General features: G+C 37.0%; 2 protein-coding genes across 4 annotated transcripts; one reads left to right on the top strand and one right to left on the bottom strand.

Moving 5' to 3' along the window:
• Positions 1-2,110: 2,110 nt before the first annotated feature.
• On the top strand, positions 2,111-9,702 carry LOC108665038 (ATP synthase subunit b, mitochondrial). 2 transcript variants are annotated; one of them, XM_018151757.2, is made up of 5 exons: positions 2,111-2,191; positions 6,064-6,264; positions 6,597-6,760; positions 7,687-7,875; positions 9,212-9,702. In XM_018151757.2, the coding sequence occupies exons 1-5, from the start codon at positions 2,164-2,166 to the stop codon at positions 9,386-9,388; spliced, it is 759 nt and encodes a 252-aa protein (XP_018007246.1). In that variant the 5' UTR covers positions 2,111-2,163; the 3' UTR covers positions 9,389-9,702. The 2 variants fall into 2 exon arrangements, with proteins under 2 accessions (XP_018007246.1, XP_018007247.1); XM_018151758.2 differs by having other exon boundaries at positions 2,118-2,191; positions 6,076-6,264.
• Positions 9,703-10,027: 325 nt separating this feature from the next.
• Positions 10,028-12,830, bottom strand: LOC108665002. 2 transcript variants are annotated; one of them, XM_018151713.2, is made up of 3 exons: positions 11,504-12,830; positions 10,597-10,723; positions 10,028-10,206 (listed from the first exon to the last, which is right to left on the bottom strand). In XM_018151713.2, exons 1-3 carry the CDS (start codon positions 12,777-12,779, stop codon positions 10,056-10,058), a joined length of 1,554 nt encoding a protein of 517 aa, XP_018007202.1. In that variant the 5' UTR covers positions 12,780-12,830; the 3' UTR covers positions 10,028-10,055. The 2 variants fall into 2 exon arrangements, with proteins under 2 accessions (XP_018007202.1, XP_047739508.1); XM_047883552.1 differs by having other exon boundaries at positions 10,597-10,711.
• Between the last annotated feature and the right edge of the window lie 5,462 nt (positions 12,831-18,292).

Here is an 18,292-nt window from a genome sequence, read left to right as displayed (position 1 = left end):
CCAGATGGTGGCAAGAAACAACGGCCAAATCAACACAGAAGACAGGCAAAAAAATGGCATCGAATTCAATATTAATATATTATTACATTGTGATTTTTGCTGCAAAAATTCAATCATCGGCGTTTTATAAAAAGGCCCAAATTGTTTTCATTCATTTTAAATACACATTTAAGGCCTGCATAGATTTTGATTTTTTAAATTGTCGAATTATTTGGCCGGAAAAAGGCCCGATCACTGCTAACTCGTAGCTGGGTGTTCTGCAAAAGCTTCATGGGAGTGGGCACGTTGTCTGCAAGGTCATCCGATAGCATAAGAGTTAGTAAGATCTTAACGTAATCAAGGCTACAAAGACTTTTCACTATACACATGATATAAGTACTAGATATACTTCGAATATAAACAAATAAATTCCGATCAAAATTTGCTCTGGGGCAAAGAATTCCGTTAGGTTGCTTTTCGTATTTTATTTTGAGACTTCTTTCAACGATAGTATTTGTGAATACACTATTTATTTTAGAAGATCAAATGCTGGAAAATGACTGAATGAGTGAGAATTGTGAATTTATTTATGCAATGCAGATTGTTATTCAAACGATGAAGTCATTATTTTGTGTAACAAACATCAATAACAATGTAGATTATATCGCTCATATGCCCATAAAATTGCTATCGCAACAAAACGTGCACTTCTTCTTTTGTTCTTGTTCTTTGTTCTTTGTGTGTTCTTTGTGAACGCTTCTTTTGTTTTGTACTTCTTAGAACTTGGAATTTTTTCGTATGAGCAGTAAATAAAAAACCTGTAACGCAGTGGTTCCCAAACTTTTTCAGGCTGGCGCCCCCTTTGGCTCCCTAGTGAATTTTTAGTGCCCCCCACAGACATACGACTCTTTCTTGAAATTTAGTACACTGCAATTTTGAAAGATAAAGGTTAAACACAAATGTATATTTCACAAATAGAACCCCATTTAGTGAACCAATATGTTCTTCAGCTTCGTGCTGTGTACAAATCGTCAAACAAAAGTTCGAACTTCTGACTTTGACTTCGGACTATCGCCCCCCTTCCGCCCTCTTCTTCCTTATCGCCCCCCAAAAACTTTCCACCACCCATAGGGGGGCGATATCGCCCACTTTGGGAACCACTGCTGTAACGTTTCGTTTAATCAGGCAATGAATATATCACTGTTAATTGATGAATTAAAAATTCTATTCGAAGGCAATCACTAGAAATTAGTGATTACGACTCTTTAACAAACGGTACATAGAGGGTCTTATCTTATGCGAAAATTTTTTTCATCACGATTCTAGAAACTTACACCTTTTCACCTGCTTTAGTGGACTTCAATTTGAAATTTGTGGAGATGTGAGCTACAAGATATCTCCATAAATTTGCTCTATCCAGCAAAACAAAAATTAGCAGATACGGCAAAAGAACAAAAATAGGAACTACATACACAGAACACTAGATTACACAAGCAAAAGTTAAACATTGCACCAAGGTTGCACTTTGCTTGTGCTACTGCATCGATATTTTGTACTTAGCTTGACGCAATGTTATAATGAACTGCAACATCTGTATATGAAACCATGGAGACTGATGGAAATTTTAGTGGCTTCGGTTCGAGAGATATTTTATGTTCGAAGTGGCGTTCGACAGTCTGCCTGAACACGCTTTGCTGTAATTGATAATTTCTGCCATAATCTCAATTTACATTAGAGGGAAGTATGAAATAGGCATGAAACTGTAAAATACTGTATTTGCTTGTTGGCGGCTTCCACTTGCTTTTCTCTGTGCCCACTCACAGGCGAGCGGGCGATTAAAACTTAAAACAATTGAACCTTAGGAATATTAATTAAATTTATTAATTTTATTTTTTATATGGTTATTCATTTACAATCGCAGTTGTATGCTGCTGATATATATGTGGATTTGACTCCACAACCACGGCGATGACATTGAAGTGGCTCACTTACTTATCAAATCACGAGAGAGCATGTTTCGAGTACAATATATTTGAATTATTTCTAAAATTTTCGTCAGATAATTCCTTATAATGTATATTTTCTGCAAAGGAGAATTAGTGTAAGTCGTGTGTTATTGTTGAGCAACGGTTGGCAATCCTGTCACCGGTCGTTGCTTGCTGAAGAAGTTCACAGCTGAGCATAATGTTGTCAAGATTAGCTGCTCGTTCAAGTAAGTAAATACAACATAATTTATTCGTTTATTACATTGTTCTATCAAAAGATTTACCTAATATAGTGTTGTCTTCTTTCTATTAGTTTATAGGACATTAGTTGACCAACTTGACCTGAACATTATTTTGAGCAAATTCACAAGACGGTATGCTGGGCTAAAAATTAGCAAGAAGCTGCTAGCCTGCTACTATAACTTATCTTGCCTATAAATCTTTTTCCCCATGTCTTAGGGCCTGAAGCTCTTTGATAATTTTATCCTGAGTCCTGACATCTGACTTTCACTTTTTATCTACACTGGGCACACCGGTCAGCATAGTGGCAAAGCAGAGAGTTTTTTTAGACTCTCCCTCAAGTTCATTTTTGAGTCCTACATGTAGACCATTAAAGTATCCTGGACATAGTGGCAAACCAGGGCTTTTTTAGAATCAGTTCATTTTTAATTTCCTCATTAACTCAAGATTTAAACCAATTTCTTAAGTATGATAATGCTGGTATCCAGGATACTTTACTGGTCTACCAATAGGACTCAAAAATGAACTTGAGGGAGAGTCTAAAAAAATTCTCTGCTTTGCCACTATGATCCTGGATACCAGCATTAACATACTTAAGAAATTGGTTTAAATCTTGAGTAAATGAGGAAATTAAAAATTAACTGATTCTAAAAAAGCTCGTTTGCCACTATGCCGGTCAGCGGCGTTCATACGGTAAACACCTTACGACTGTGCTCTGTGATTACTGAATTACCTTTGAGATAAAACTTACATTTTCTTCCGTAATTAACGTAAAACTTAAATACCTCAACATCCATTCTAGAGAACCGATCTCCCTTAAGAGAGCACAGACTAGCTTCCTGTACTAAGAGGCTAAAAACTTAACAAGCAACAAGCTCTCAGGCCCAGCGGTCATCCATCAGGCAGACCTGTGGCTTTATGTCCACCACAGTGTGGACCCCTTGCTAAGAAGAAGAAGAAGAACTGGGCACACCTGTGTCCTGAAATGAAGTGTAAAGTCTTTGAGGCAAAGATATATGAATTTTATCAACTGTTCTATCAAGCCAGGCATGGAATCTATCTACCTTCCAAGCTGTAAATGGAGGCTACTGTGGAGCTTTGCTGCCATTTTTGGAGTCACAAGTTTCTTTCTAGATGAATTACCTCCTGCCTTATTGGTAACAATATTACATGGTGCAGGTGCAATTCTATATTTAATGTAAAATAACATAGTATTTTGAGATTTCGGACCAATCAAGATTCAAAGGACTGTTCCAAAAACACTAGCACCACCTGTCACAAAACATTGGCCAAAACAACAGTTCAACCAACAAGAAATTGAAATTTATTTAGAATAAAAGTACATATTAAAGTCAGTTTTTAAATCATTAAATGCCTAAAAAATATTATAAATGTCGTTTCCCAATGGATTTTAATGCTGTCAACATTTAGAAATGTCAAAGTATCTCTTATCATTTATTTGGTGAATAAATTATAATATGGCTAAATATGTCACTCAAAACTGCTTTCAGAACCAATGGGTCCACTGGGTCCAATCAGACTTGGAATATATCTACTAGTTGAGCCGCAACTGGATTTTTTGAGATGTGGTTTTATGGATTTTCTAGCCATGATTCCATTTCTTTGAGCCTTGAATTCTATATCTCGGCCATGAAGATGCATGTGTTATCCCAAATCTCTAATTATACCCTAAAAACAATCAAACAGCAACAATAACATTTGTCTCTATTTTAGTGGCAGCTGAACACATGATAATGCAGTCTGACTGCTCTGACTTGACTGCAACTATGCAATCTTCAAGGAAACATTTTGGGTTGACTTGTTTTCATTACAGCCTGTGGGATATTTTGATGGGAGTGTTGAAGTACTTCAGATTGTGGAGTTTCAAAATTTTATGAAAGGGCATTTTTTGCTAAGTGCTAACTGTGATTTTCTTCAACCAAACAAAAATACATGACAATAGAGCAGCGAGATTTCATACCTACTAAAATTAAATGATAGTAGAGCCGCAGTATTTTAGAAAAAAAGTAGGACTTTTCCAGACTTGGGTCCAATCAAATTTATGGCTAATGCGTACTTTGCATCACTTGCATGATTTTCCTTACGGGTTCTCAGCTTCAGCAAGCATATGATTTTCGGAAATATATACATTTACATTGGCATTGGCAGCTCAATTGACACTTCCTTGCTTTTTGAAATAATAAAGATGTGGCCATGCTGTATTTTGTGGTGTTAACTAGTTCATTGTTACTCCTTGCTCCAAGCTATATTTGTACAGATTTTGTTTCCTGATTGTAATAGCAATGCTTGTGAGATAGTTTAAATATATTCAAATTGATATATCTGGCATTCTGTTGATTTAGTGGCATTTTTTTTACTTAAAAAGAATGGGACAATGAACATTCAACAGGCTTATTAATACCCCAAATATCCCATTTCTTCCAGTTAGACATCTTAGGTAACAAATAAAAAGACAATATTGTTCAAGGGTGCTAATTTATGTTCATGAGCCAGAGTGTAAATTTCCTACTTGATGCTAAAATCATGTGGTTTGATTGTGAACTTATGGTAAAATTAGATGGGAGACATTTCATTGAGCAAGAGTCTTGTGGTTCCAAAAATACCGGTAGCAGGGAAGTTCTTTTTCTATCTCTGGAAGCAGAAATGCTAGTATGACTTTGAAATTGCCCTTCACACATGCTTGTGGTCAATTTGAACAGTTCCAAATGGGCCTTGCCAAATTTATTCTTTTAAAATTGAGAAGAAAAAAAAAATACAATTTTAGCTGCAATTTTATAAAATCATCAGTGAAATAATAATTCTTACATTCTGCCTAATCTTCCAGATTGGCTTCAAGTCAGGTCTACATTTTTTGGAGCTGTGTGTTCAAATTGGCTATAGTGAACAAAATTCCTAGCCATCAGTTGTGTCTTTGAGCCATGACTGAATTCTTTGTTGTGGAAGATGATATTCAAAGTGACTTTTAACAAACCACAATGGGGTTTGTGTCTTATCTTCAATTTTATCCTTTAAAATATAGAACATTTGGCTATACTATAGAGGCAGTTGAGTGTGTTATATTGCATTCATTCTGTCAAAGATGCAGCATTGTTTCATTTCTGCCAGGAAGCTGCCTGACATTCCTGCAACTACAAGACCATTAAAAGAAATGTTTTGAGTTCAGAAGTTTTAAATGATTGCATAGTAACAAACTGCAGAATTGCAAATTATCTGGATAATTTTGTATTTGTGAGCAGTCCAATTGATGAATAAAAAGAGATGACTTTGGAGCTGTGAGACTTTATACAAATAAAATTATTCCCATTCTTGCGTGGCAGTAACCAAATTTTTTTTTAATAACTCAGTTCTAGACCCATTATACTTTACATTAAGAATAAGTTTCAGTTAAATCTATGACATTGATCATGTGATTTTTAATACCGTAAACTTAAGTCCTGACAATTGACTGCATATTTAGATTTTATGCTTGCTGTTTGAATTAGATATAGTTGATAAAATTGCAGGTATATGCTTTTAATTTTGAGGTTTATGCATACACCACATTCTCTGCTTGGTTGAGGTACTTCTGCAAGAGCATTCATTCCTTCTGCAGAATCCATGAGTATTCATTTCACAGTGAACCATGACATCTGCTGATGTCATACATAATGCTGATGTCATGGTAAATGTAGATGCTAGTAAAACCATGAACTGCTGGTTGCCTACCAAAAGTTGAAAGATTTACATATGTTTATAATGGGTTATCAATGTTCTAATTCATGTATGTACTGAATTGGTAATGACACTATATAGAAATGTTTGCATGTATAATAAGCTGATGATTAATCCTCCATATCAGGTTCTGTAGCAGTCCGGTTGGCACACACAAGCAGTAGTGCCAGTCAGGCAGCTGCTAGTGCCACTCCGGCCACCACCAATGAGGAGCGCAATGAAGTTGACTTCCCCCGCACCAAGAGGCCTATCCACCCAGCACCTGTGCGTATGGGATTCATTCCTGAGACCTGGTTTGAGCTCCTTTACTCAAAAACTGGAGTGACAGGTGAGTTTTTTCTCTGATGTAGTCCATTTTATTGTGTATAATTTTTCTATCTTGATATTATGAATGTTATTGACACTCTATCTAAAAATATGAATTCAGTCATAGTCAGGATGTTTTTTTATGTGAAATAGACAGATACGTTCAAATATTTTTTTGTTACTTTGCCTACATTGTACAATGGCTTTTAATTTTTCCCATTCTAACTAAAACTCTTGATTTGTGCATGGTATTAGATACATTCTTTTGGTGGCTTAGGAGCTATTATTTTGAAAGCTCATTTGTTGAAGTTTATGGACATCTCTCCACTCACTCTCACTTTCCCTGTATTTCAGGTCCTTATGTTCTGGGTACCGGTCTCATCACCTACTTGGTCTCAAAGGAAATTTATGTCATTGAGCATGAGTTCTACTCTGGCGTGATCATGGCCATGATGGCTGCGTATGGCATCAAGAAGTTTGGTCCTACTGTTGCTGCCACCTTGGATGATCAATTAGCTGTAAGTTGATTCTCATTAACATTTTTTAAAGAAACAGCACAAAGTTGAAAACTAAATTCTCAGTAAGATTTTTAAAGAAGCAACACAAAGTTAAAAACTACATTCTCAGCAACATTTTAAATGAAGCAACACAAAGTTGAAAACTACATTTATTAAATTTTAATTTACCTGGATTTTGTATATATCTCTTGAAGTCTATAATTTTATAATAAAATTTTGTTTGTTTTGGGGTCTTGATACATGAAAAAATAATATGAGAAACACCTGCTCATTATTGGTCAAATTCATTTTATCTTACTTCCATTTAAAATGTCATTTCAGAAGAATAGAAAATTTTAATTTACTTAATTGCAAAATATAGACAGAATCTCCAGCTCATTTTGTTATATTGTTTTTTTTTTTTATTGTATTCAGTTGAAAGTATGACAGTGGTGAAAAGTCATAGTTTTTTTAATTTTGAACAGCATTTGAGTTAGCATGAAAATTGTCAGTAGAAAATTCTTATATTTATAAAAATATTGTAGTAATGACGTGTTACTCATGCCTTGGTTCTGGACGTGTGAAGAAGCTCTTGTTCAATGGGAAGGCCATCAATAAATAGGTTATTTGGCCAGGCAAACAAACATTGTTCTGGCTGCAGTCACTAAACTGGCTTTTTGTTTGGTGTTCCTATCTGCTCACATGGACCAATAAAAGTTATTGATCCAATTTGCTATCGAATTTAAAGTATATGAATAATTATATTGAAACAAAATGAAGTAATTTGTATGTTTGCAGAGGTTTCTCGTCCTGAGCTTCAAAGAGATCAAAAACTAATCTTTTATATTGTACCGTACCTTAAATAGAATTTCTCATATGACAGTCATATCTAAAAACTTACACGTTATCCAGACTAATTGCCACTCAAAACTATGTACTTTTTTCAGAAAGAAAAAGAGGAGATGTTGAGTGGACGTAACAACACAATCAAGGCTCTCACTGAAGGCATTGCTGCGTCTGAACTGAGCGCTGAGCAGGCCAAGGGACAGTCTCTTCTATTCCAGGCCAAGCGCGACAACATCGGCCTGCAACTTGAGGCTGCCTACAGGCAACGTCTTCAGTCCGTCTATGCTGAGGTAAATGTTATCAATTTTTATTATTGATTTGTGTGGCTTTCCCGTAACAATGTTATCAATTGTCATTATTACTTCTTAAGGCTTCACGCTGTTCTGCCATTGACACACTCATAAAAACATGTAATATTTCCAATTTACATGCTGCGTCTAGATTCTTGCAGTTGATATACGCCATTTGTTCCAATTGAGTAGTAACATTTTGGAGCGCGGCGTTTGGAAGTCTTTGGTCACATTTAATATTTTTATTTAGTTATAGAGATACATAGAAGTTATTTTTGAATATCAGCCTTCCCTGGCTAGTGAAAGTGAAATACTTGATTTTATATTCCAGAGTGTATACGTACCTATATAGTTTTCTCAAGCAAGGTATCGTTTAACAATTCATATACTTCATGCGTACCACAACATATTATATTTAGTTATCTGAATTATTATACTGATATTTAAATACATCCGTGCATAGAATTGAAGCCTGTAAATTTTATTTATTCTGCCTTATCTATTCTAGTCGGATTTTAAACATGAAAATGTTTTCAATATTGGAAATCATAATCATATTCTATGGTAAAAAGTCTTCTGAGCCATTAAAGATGTAATAATAATAATTATATTTGAGTTATATATCAGGCTCAATGGCTCCAAACTTTCATTAGCAAATATCACTCGTACCGGTATTTGAAATATTCATTTTATTTGACCCCTGTAATTTGCTCTCATTTATTTATAACATGATCAATTTTATTCCAACTTTGACTTCATTTGGACACTACTGTCATATTTCAATACGCAATAGGTATTTTGGATACTCTCACTCGATTGGTGATTCAATTAGCTTGTTCTCCATTTTACAACACTTCTCTTTAACTTCACTTCTTGTCTGTCTGTCTGTCTGTCTGTCTGCTACAAATCTTGTAATCAAAATTTAACACACTTCTACTTATCCTATCGATCTGAAATTTTGCCCACTTGTGTAAAGTTGGAGACAATGCATGAATCAAATGTAAAAAAAAAAAGATTTTGATGAATTGCTATAGTGATGAAATGTCCCAATGATGAAGAATTGCTATAGTGATGAAATGTCCCAGTGTTGAATTGCTATAGTGATGGAATGTCCCAAAGATGAATTGCTATAGTGATGAAATGTCCCAATGATGAATTGCTATAGTGATGAAATGTCCCAATGATGAATTGCTATCGTGATGAAATGTCCCAATGACGAAATGTCCCAATGATGAATTGCTATAATGATGAATTGCTATAGTGATGAAATGTGTCTCGTATGATGAGTTGTGTCCACCGTGATATGAGTCACAACCTCTCCCCTGTTGTGTTGCAGGTGAAGAAGCGTCTTGACTATCAGCTGGAGAAGTCCAACGTGGAGAAGCGCTTCGAGCAGCGCCACATGGTCGACTGGATTGTGCAGAACGTACGGCAGTCCATCACTCCTGCTCAGGAGGCCGCGTCGCTCAAACAGTGCATCACCGACCTTAAAGCTCTTGCTGCCAGGGCATAGATTCTTCACCATCTCCCGTACTTTACGTGTAGAGAACAGCTGCTTGAGGATACTAAACTTATTCCGATTGGATGTCTCAGATTGAGCTGAATTTTGGTCGTCGTTAAACTTGATAATTGAGTACATAAATTCATTGCTTGATTGATAAGTAATTTACAATGTTGAAATTAGTCAGAAATTCCCCAGCAAGTTCTTTTTATTGAGGCAATGGCAACACTGTTAAAAAGAGTTGTAAATAACCGTTTTCATCTCCCGTATGGTTTGTGAACATATAAATCTTGTTCTATCATTTATTTAATACAAAAAGTGAATAAGCTTTTATTTTATTAACCTGACTTAAATCATGATATGAATGGAAGAAAAATGAGCACGTCAATTATAGATACTGCTTGGCTGAGCTCCTAGTCCTGTGAGGCTCCCAGCGGTCGTGAAAAGACTTGTTTTCGAGCTGCTCAACAATATGTGAGAGAAGGACAATTTGTTTGCAGCATTGCACCCATGCCCAATTATTATACTGGAGCATTTCATCACCAGGCGGCATTAAACCGTTAACTTACACGAGTCGGTAGACTACTCTCGGTAAAACGTGTTAATAAAAAGAGGTACTTGGTAAATTTTATCATGTATTACATGATAACCTACAGTCGCGGCAACCTGGACTACTTAGTCAGACGATTTGAGTTGCACTGAAATTTTCTCCCGGTCTTCCGAGGTTGTCCGCATGACACTCGAACCGCGGACAACAGCGAGGATACTTCGCTTCAGCGTCCGCCCGTACGATGCATCGGTAGGACGTGTTGTGGATCTCTGAGTGACAGCTGTGGCGACAGATTAATTGTTAGATGACTGTTAAAATATTATCTGACTTATAAGACTGAGGCTGTGCTATCAATAATACTTACCGAGCTCGTAACTCCGTCAACCAATAAGTTTAATTTGCTCGGTTCAAATGCCTCATGAATTGACGATACTCTAATGGAGGTATTATTCTATTATTCCATTTATATTGGCATTACAATGCAACTGCGAGCAAATCATTTCGTTTGTGAATAGGTACTGTTGATGAACTGAAGACTATTGCAGGGCAATAGTTGAATTGTTTTCAACTCTTTTCATTACAGAACAACTATCATGAACTTAGAAAAATCAAATTATTAAGCACTTCTGTCATCACAAGTCTTCAAATAAATGAAAAAATGAACACTCACGAATCTACTTCAATGAAGTGACGCCTCCTGAAGGCAACGCACTTATGTCGCGTGCAGCCCTCGCCGTACCAGACCTCACCGTCGCGCCGCCACACCCCCTGGTCGTCGTGGCAGCCTAGCGCCCCTCCTGCGACCATACACAATATTCAGGAACATTTCTCTGCGACCATACACAATATTCAGGTTTTCTCTGCGACCATACACAATATTCAGAAACATTTCTCTGCGACCATACACAAAAATATTTAGAAAAATTTATCTGCGACCATACACAATATTCAGGAACATTTCTCTGCGACCATACACAATATTCAGAAACATTTCTCTGCGACCATACACTATATTCAGAAACCTTTCTCCGCAACCATACACAATATTCAGAAATCTTGACACATTCGGGATTTTTTTTCCACCAGCGTTCTTAGCTCCGGTATCTTTACATGTCTCATCGCTATTCTTTACTGTGCAACACAACAGTTCAATTTATCAGTCAGGCTCCGCATCAGTGCCGTGGCGCTTGGCATTTACAGATTATTAATATGGAACAGAGTAATGATTTTATAGCTCTGGGAAAACAAGGAAGCAGATTGCGAGTAGTCCTCGGCATAAATACCAAACAAATTTCCCTCTAATATTCTTTATTGGATTTTATCAAAATAATATGATTCATGGAAGCTCACGACAAGTTATTGGAGTTAAATTCATTGTTACTTGAAATCAAATGTAGAAGCAATGACGCTCGGACGTTTTCTGATATTAAACTATATTTTTTGATCGAAATTACTGGAATTGAAGTCAACTATGTACAAAATGACATCAACAGTAATTGTCTGAATTTACTGTAATTAGTTCTATTGTTTGAGTAAAGCATGATATCATTAAGCTAAACAAGTTTTATTAAACTCACCATTATTTTCGCCCCGTATGTCATCATTAGTGACTGCCCCTAACTTCTTGGTGTGAAGCTCATCATTTCTCCCGCTGTTTAGTGCAGGTCGTGGGAAGCCAAGCCACACGGAGCCTCTCGCAGGCTCGGAGCTACCAGGTCGATGGTAATAAGTAGAAGTGAATATTGGCACGACGTCTTTCTTACCAGCCTCGAAAGATCCGTCCCGCTTAGAACCAAATCGACCGCTGGTTTCTCGATGAAACGGAAGCTTTTCAAACGCATCTGAAACGGGTTTTCTCTCCATGAACTGGCGTAAGATTGATGTCCCACGATTGTCAAGTTTTGAGTGAGACATATGGTCTAGAACTTCATTTGAGAAGGATGAATGTTTCCATCCCATTCTCTGGAACGCAAAGTTTTTTAGCCCGCGTATATTTTGAGGTATGCTAGTTGAGATGAATTCGTTTGAGAATGGCCGGATTGAATTTGAAAAATGACTGGGATCCTCGATTGAGTTAGAATAGGTAGGAGTTCTACTGTACGGCTGGCCCTGTTGAGGTGGAAGCTGAGGTTGCCGCATGGATTTTCTATATGGGGAATCTACTGGCAACGAGGCATCGAATATATCTACGTAAAACGAGCGGGGCACTCGGTTATCCACTTCGTCGTCATCAAGCGCTGTGTCTTGGGCTTGTTCATCGTACGTGATTTCTTCATACGATGGCTCTCCCGTTTTAAAAATATCATGATGCTGTATGTGAGATGAACCTGTGGAAGGTTTGCTCCACACAGCATTCTTTTCCAGCGAGGAAACAGAGCTACCAGGAAATTTAAATTCTTCAAAATTACCTCCAACGTCTTCCCCAAACTTCTGGAACTCTTTTTCAACGTTGAAAGGCGCCTGCGATTGACGTACCCAAGACGTACTTGCCCCTTGAGCGCTACTAGAATATCCAATTAATAATGTGACTAGCATCAACAAATTATAACAACGAAATGAAATTGACATTATATTCAAACTCGTGAAATACGAGAGCCATATTTTTAGAATTCTAAATACATAATCTAATTTTCGATTCGCGCCCACTGCGCACCAAACAACAGTTTGTTCTTCAAACAAGCATATTGTCTTAGGATTTATGTGGGGTCGTTTTTCCGAGTCTGCATAATTCTCTATTCGTTTCTTTATTTTCGTTCTATTCTTCTTCGGATATATGTTAACTTCAGGTGATTTCGAACGTCTTCGAAATTTACGATCTATTTTGCCTGATCGTGCTTGGACATTGTTAAGCATGTTTTTCGCATATCATTTGTTAATCATCTATTTCAAATAACGACTAAGAATCTGAAACAAATTAGATGTGAATCTTAACAAGTTAACAAACATTATATGGGAATTATGTTTGACTTTCTGAATTCAGTGAGCAAGAAAAAAATAAACTTACCATCATCTCCGTAGTTGCACAGAAAAAAATCTCTGAACTATCTTATTCAAGAAATAATTTCAGTTTAGCCTAATATAGTAGGGATACATGCAACACATTAATGTAAATACTGCACGAGATAAGTAAGGAATGAAGACAATGCAGTTAGGCGCTGCAGGGCGCAGTTAGACGCAGTCTCTATCGCCCACTGCATCTCTAATGCTCGCTTTACAGTGAAATATTCTCGGTGCAAGGAAAGGTTGGGCTTGAGCTGTGGTGCTTTCACTTCAACAGACGGTGATACATGTAAGTTTGGTGGTGTCTAGTAAATGAATGTAGTTATTGGTTATATGTGGTTATTAATTTTTGTGTATGAAACGTCGAAAATTCTCTGAAGAATAAAACGAATTTGTTTAAGGATAAAATTCACTACGAAACACCTGAAGGATGATTGTACTGTAGTCATCTAGTGTTTTTTTCTAATTATCAAGACTTTCACTTTGAATTTGCTAATTTTCTCATTGTAGAAAAAGTATCAAGTTTATTTTATTCTTGTAATCGACCATAGACATTCAGATTACTCGTCTTTGAATAATCTCTACTTTAACAGCACTGATCGAGCGCCTTGGGTTCAGGAGCTGTTGGCAGCGTGTCGGCTCCAGTAGCTAAAAGTATTTTCAAGATAATACCACCTTGTTATTTATTTGGTGGGTAACCCTGTAATTCAATAATATATAATAATAATAATGTAATTCATAATAATGGAATAATATTTTAACTTTTTACCGAAACAACAGGTTTTCTTAAATATTGTTTCAAGATTCTCGAAGTGAATTACAAAGAATGAAGTGCAATAACGCACCCCGGCGCGGTCGACGATGTTATCTTGCCCCACACCGGGTAAAAGCTTCGGCGATAATCTGCGTATCGAATTAATGTTGCACAGGCAGCGTAGGCATGTCGTAAAAAACTATGAGCCTCTCAAGGCGAACAATGCAATTCATGGGCTCATCCTGCTCACCAAAATAGGCCATACCTTATATGAGTTAAGGCAGGGAAAGTTGTATGTGCCACTCAGGAAATTGGATGGGTCATCTTATCTAAATATTGGTGAACTTTCTTACCCAGAGCAGGAACAGAGAGCGGGTGTAGCTCTGATACGCCTTGTGCTGTGTCAGCATAATTCATGAAGACGCTAAATGTTCATAGCCATTGGGACAAAGTCTTACACATTTCTCTGAGAATGAGCCGCACTATGAAAGAGACGCAATTCAACGTTTAGATAAGAAAAAAGTAATAGAAAACTCGCTAGATACGAATTTTCAGTCTGTGAATCTGAATAGATAAGTTGTCACTATTATTGACAGCGCTCTAGTTGGAATTTCTCAGGAAAGTACATATATCCTCTATTTAGTTTGCAAACGTTGTGTGGCCACCGAGATTTGAAAAGGACAAAAATTTAACAGAGAATGTTCAAAGACGTGCAAGAAAGATACTTCCAGGCTTGAAGGGTAAGTCCTTTGAAGAAAGATTGAAGATTATGAAGCTTCCAGGCCTCAGGACCTCATTGAAGTTTACAAGTATACTCATGATTTATACAAGGTCCCCGAAGAATTACTAGAATTTGAAACAAGAACCAACACCAGAGGCCATGGCTTTAAACTAAAAAAACTGCGCTGCAACTTCTCCACGCGACAACATTTTTTTCTCGCTTCGAATCACCGACATGTGGAACAGTCTCCCCGATTACATCGTTGTTGCTCCAAGTATGAACGCGTTCAAAAACAAACTAGATAAAGCTATTTAAAAATATTTGTTCAGACTTGAAATGCCTAGCACCATATCGAACCCGGTGGAAGTTTAGAAGCTATTTCAAACTATCGTGTCTTGAAAAAATCCGGTCAAATGAGACACGATTTTAGATCTTCTGTGAACAAGTCACAAAAAGTTCAAGAATCGGCGACATGCCACATCAGGCCTACTCTTTAGCGCCGACATCACTATGTTATGCTAAGTTATAAAATTGAAGGGTGAAAACCTTTCATGGAGAAATTGCAATGAATTTCACAGAGAAGACCCACTCATTTGTTTTTCTTTTGATTTTAAAATTATGGTCTGTTCAGGGAACAGTTATATGATTTTATTGCAAAAACTTCACAGTAAAGATGCCAGGGGCTAACAGTTTCTTCATTTACAAATCTATTCGATATTTTTCAGTGAAGAAACTCGATGCAGATATCGACTATTCGTCGATATATTTCGACGAACATGCGCAATCCGTATATTATAGCCAGCATTGATGTCGGTTCTGAGAACCATAAATTGGCCAGGTTGACATTTTAACAACCACGTATCAATGAAGGCCGGTGATTCGAGTCAATTTACCAGGCACTTCTAAAACTGCGAGCAGCAGTCTCTCATTACTGTTATGCTTTTACTAGGATTATATGCATCGTTTAAGTTCTACGAGGTAACAAGCGAAACCGCTTGGATTAACACGCAGCAATATTTATTATAAGAGAACATAAATATTTTTATTCAATTTCATCCAATTAAAAAAACATTTGACACTTACGATGGCTTTACGAGAGAAATTGAAGTTGTTCAGCTACACGGCCAGGTCTTTAAAAAATATCTTCAATATCTGAACGGAATTCTCCAAAAAATATTTGAAAACTCCTGCCGGTTATACCATTCTTACGCGGTTCTGAAAACTACGAAAGGCCTATTCAAGAGTGAATTCAAACACACGTTTTGAAAAAATTAAAGATACCTGAAATTTTCAACGAACATCTGCTTAGTCGGATTAGAATCTTATAAGCAAGTTTATACATAATTGCTCTCCTGTGATAAAAAAAACTGCTGGATAAAAGTCAGATGATGCGAGTGATACTTAAAAAAAACTTCAATTTATTACTTATGCTGTAAGTTCATCAAGAAAATAAAACTTACAATTATTCCGAATGTTTTCCTTCGCGTCAAAAATAAAGCATATGATTATGTTAAGCTCATATGGGATTTTTGTCTTATTTCCAGGAATAATGAAATAACTAAAACAAGAAAAAGCTACGCACAATTTGTAGTTGAAGAGTAACTTTCCATCGACTAAATAAAAGTTTTCCGCAATGCGTGAAGATTGATCGTCAATTAATGTATCGTCTCGCTTTATCTTGCTCTGATGGCAGCTTATCGTTTAGACCACATCTCACACTCAACCTCATTTAAAAAGCAATCGCTCCATCACTGGCGTCGGACGTGTGATACATAGCACTTGCAATTATTAAGGAGAGAGGTTATAAATATATTATACCCTCTTATACTAATTAAGGTCAGGAGAGAGATTTATATGAGCGAACTGTCAGTCTATGGAGGTGGTCCATATTCGGGTTTGTGGGGTGGAATACCAATTTAAAATTGTAGTTAAATGTCGAGTACTTATTTGTGAAAATATGGAACTATAGCACCAATGTCGGAATGGGAAAAAGATGAAACGAGTGGAACGGTAACTAAAGAAGGGGTATCATCCCATTCAAACCATGTGACAGAGGAAGGCTGATCGATTGAAAGGAAGTCTATTGTTTTCGTTTTTTTTCTAAAACAGCACAAAGAATATCTGCTGGACATGAAAATTTTCCGTGTAAACACCTTGCCCACATGATACCAACACACGCCAAGAGAAAAGTAACTTTTCCATTTTAATTTATTGGACATCAACCACATCATCAGTTAGTAGAAGCTTCAACCCAGAAAGTTTAAGCTACAGGAAACGCCGAGACGACTTGCTAGGAGCAACCGCGTGTAAGCTCTGCACTGAACTGCAAGCGAGTCGTCCGAGGTGCAGTCTACACTCGCAACTTGGGTCCGCGGTCTTCCTTTCTTTCTAGTGCGATCGAGTTGCGTGCAAAATAATAGACGTGAAAGGGTGCATACTGGACCAAATAAAACACGTTACTTGGTATATAGCGTGTTGTATTGCAGACATGAACGGGCTAAGCGCCTGTTAAAAGTTGCGTAGGAGAAGATTTTGGCTCCAAAGTATAGTCGGAAATGCTTCCGAGCTATTGCGTATTGAGTGATTCCATTGCAAAATGTCACTCGATGTCTTGTAGTGGTCAACACATAATGATGAATGTGACGAGTAAGGCAATAGAGCGCTTAAAATGGCAATATAAACTATTAATAACTGTAGCAATTGAGTTGAAATATATCGAGAACTTTCAATTTTCACTTTATTTTTCAACTGCTTGAATGTGAAATTTTCAAATTAATATTGAAAAGGAAACAAGAAACCAAATGCATCTCTTTTTGACCTCAATCCTACGCACGCCGTCAATCTGTCCATGCGTTTTAGCGTACTCGAAACTTTATTAGCGTTCATTAATCGTAACTTTAATAAAGCTCTAAAAAATCACTGAGATGAATTGTAAACATTGAGGAATGAGAATAGCTTGACCATATCTCATGCAAAACATGTACTTGCAAGGTGCCCCCGCCCTCGGGGCTCTACGACTCAACCACTTCTCAGCAGAGGCGCTAATGATCCAGAAGACCTAACCTCCTCCGCGGTGATGGTCGCCAAGATCGACTTCCCACCAAATTACAGAGGGAAAGTGATTGGTTTCTTTGCTTTCGGGTGAGTCAGTGAAAGCAGGACGATAAGCTAAAGCATTAATGAGCATTGGGACGGCAGGCGGTGCTGCTCGGTTAAAGGTACAGTGTTTTTTACCTCTTCTGTGGGCATAGAAAGTATCAAAGACGGATAGCTCCGCTCGAGGCCTGGTGACGTAAAAACAGAGTGCTGCTGTGGGATATAACAGCAGGGATTATTGCACGATGATTCGTCAGAAATAGATCATTAGATGAACATATTATGTTCAAATATTTTTTTAATACTATTAGTTAGTTATTTTACAGTGAAATACCTATTTTTGGCGGGTTATAACTTCTACGTAACTCAGGAACAGCTATTTATTTTTTAAAGCAGATCCGGCTTTGTACCTACAGGCTGTCGATCAGTCAATGCTGATGAACGCATTGGACAGCCAGGGCGGCTCTCAACACATGATCTCGCACTCAAAAACTCGTCTATAGGAAAACTAGAAGATTCAGCGAAGATATTTTCAAGTTCGGTTGCTGAAGAAAGTTCGTATGCATATAGCTTGTTTGTTAATTTAAATATTTATACAATTAGTTTACTTAAATAAAAAATTTGTAAATAAATTAAAGACCGAGAAAACGCCCAGTAATTTTCCATGTTTTCAGTGAAAACGTTTCGGAGCTGAACTACATTTTAAAACTGCATTCCAACACTTTATTTCAGATACGGTCAGTTTGCTCGGCGTTATTTTTGCCGTCAAATTCATATATATTCATAGCGTAATAG

Source organism: Hyalella azteca, unplaced genomic scaffold (genome assembly GCF_000764305.2).
Source record: "Hyalella azteca isolate HAZT.00-mixed unplaced genomic scaffold, Hazt_2.0.2 contig13225, whole genome shotgun sequence".
Lineage (NCBI taxonomy): Eukaryota > Metazoa > Arthropoda > Malacostraca > Amphipoda > Hyalellidae > Hyalella > Hyalella azteca.
The sequence above is the reverse complement of the archived record's forward strand: the minus strand, read 5'-3'. Positions and strand labels throughout refer to the sequence as shown.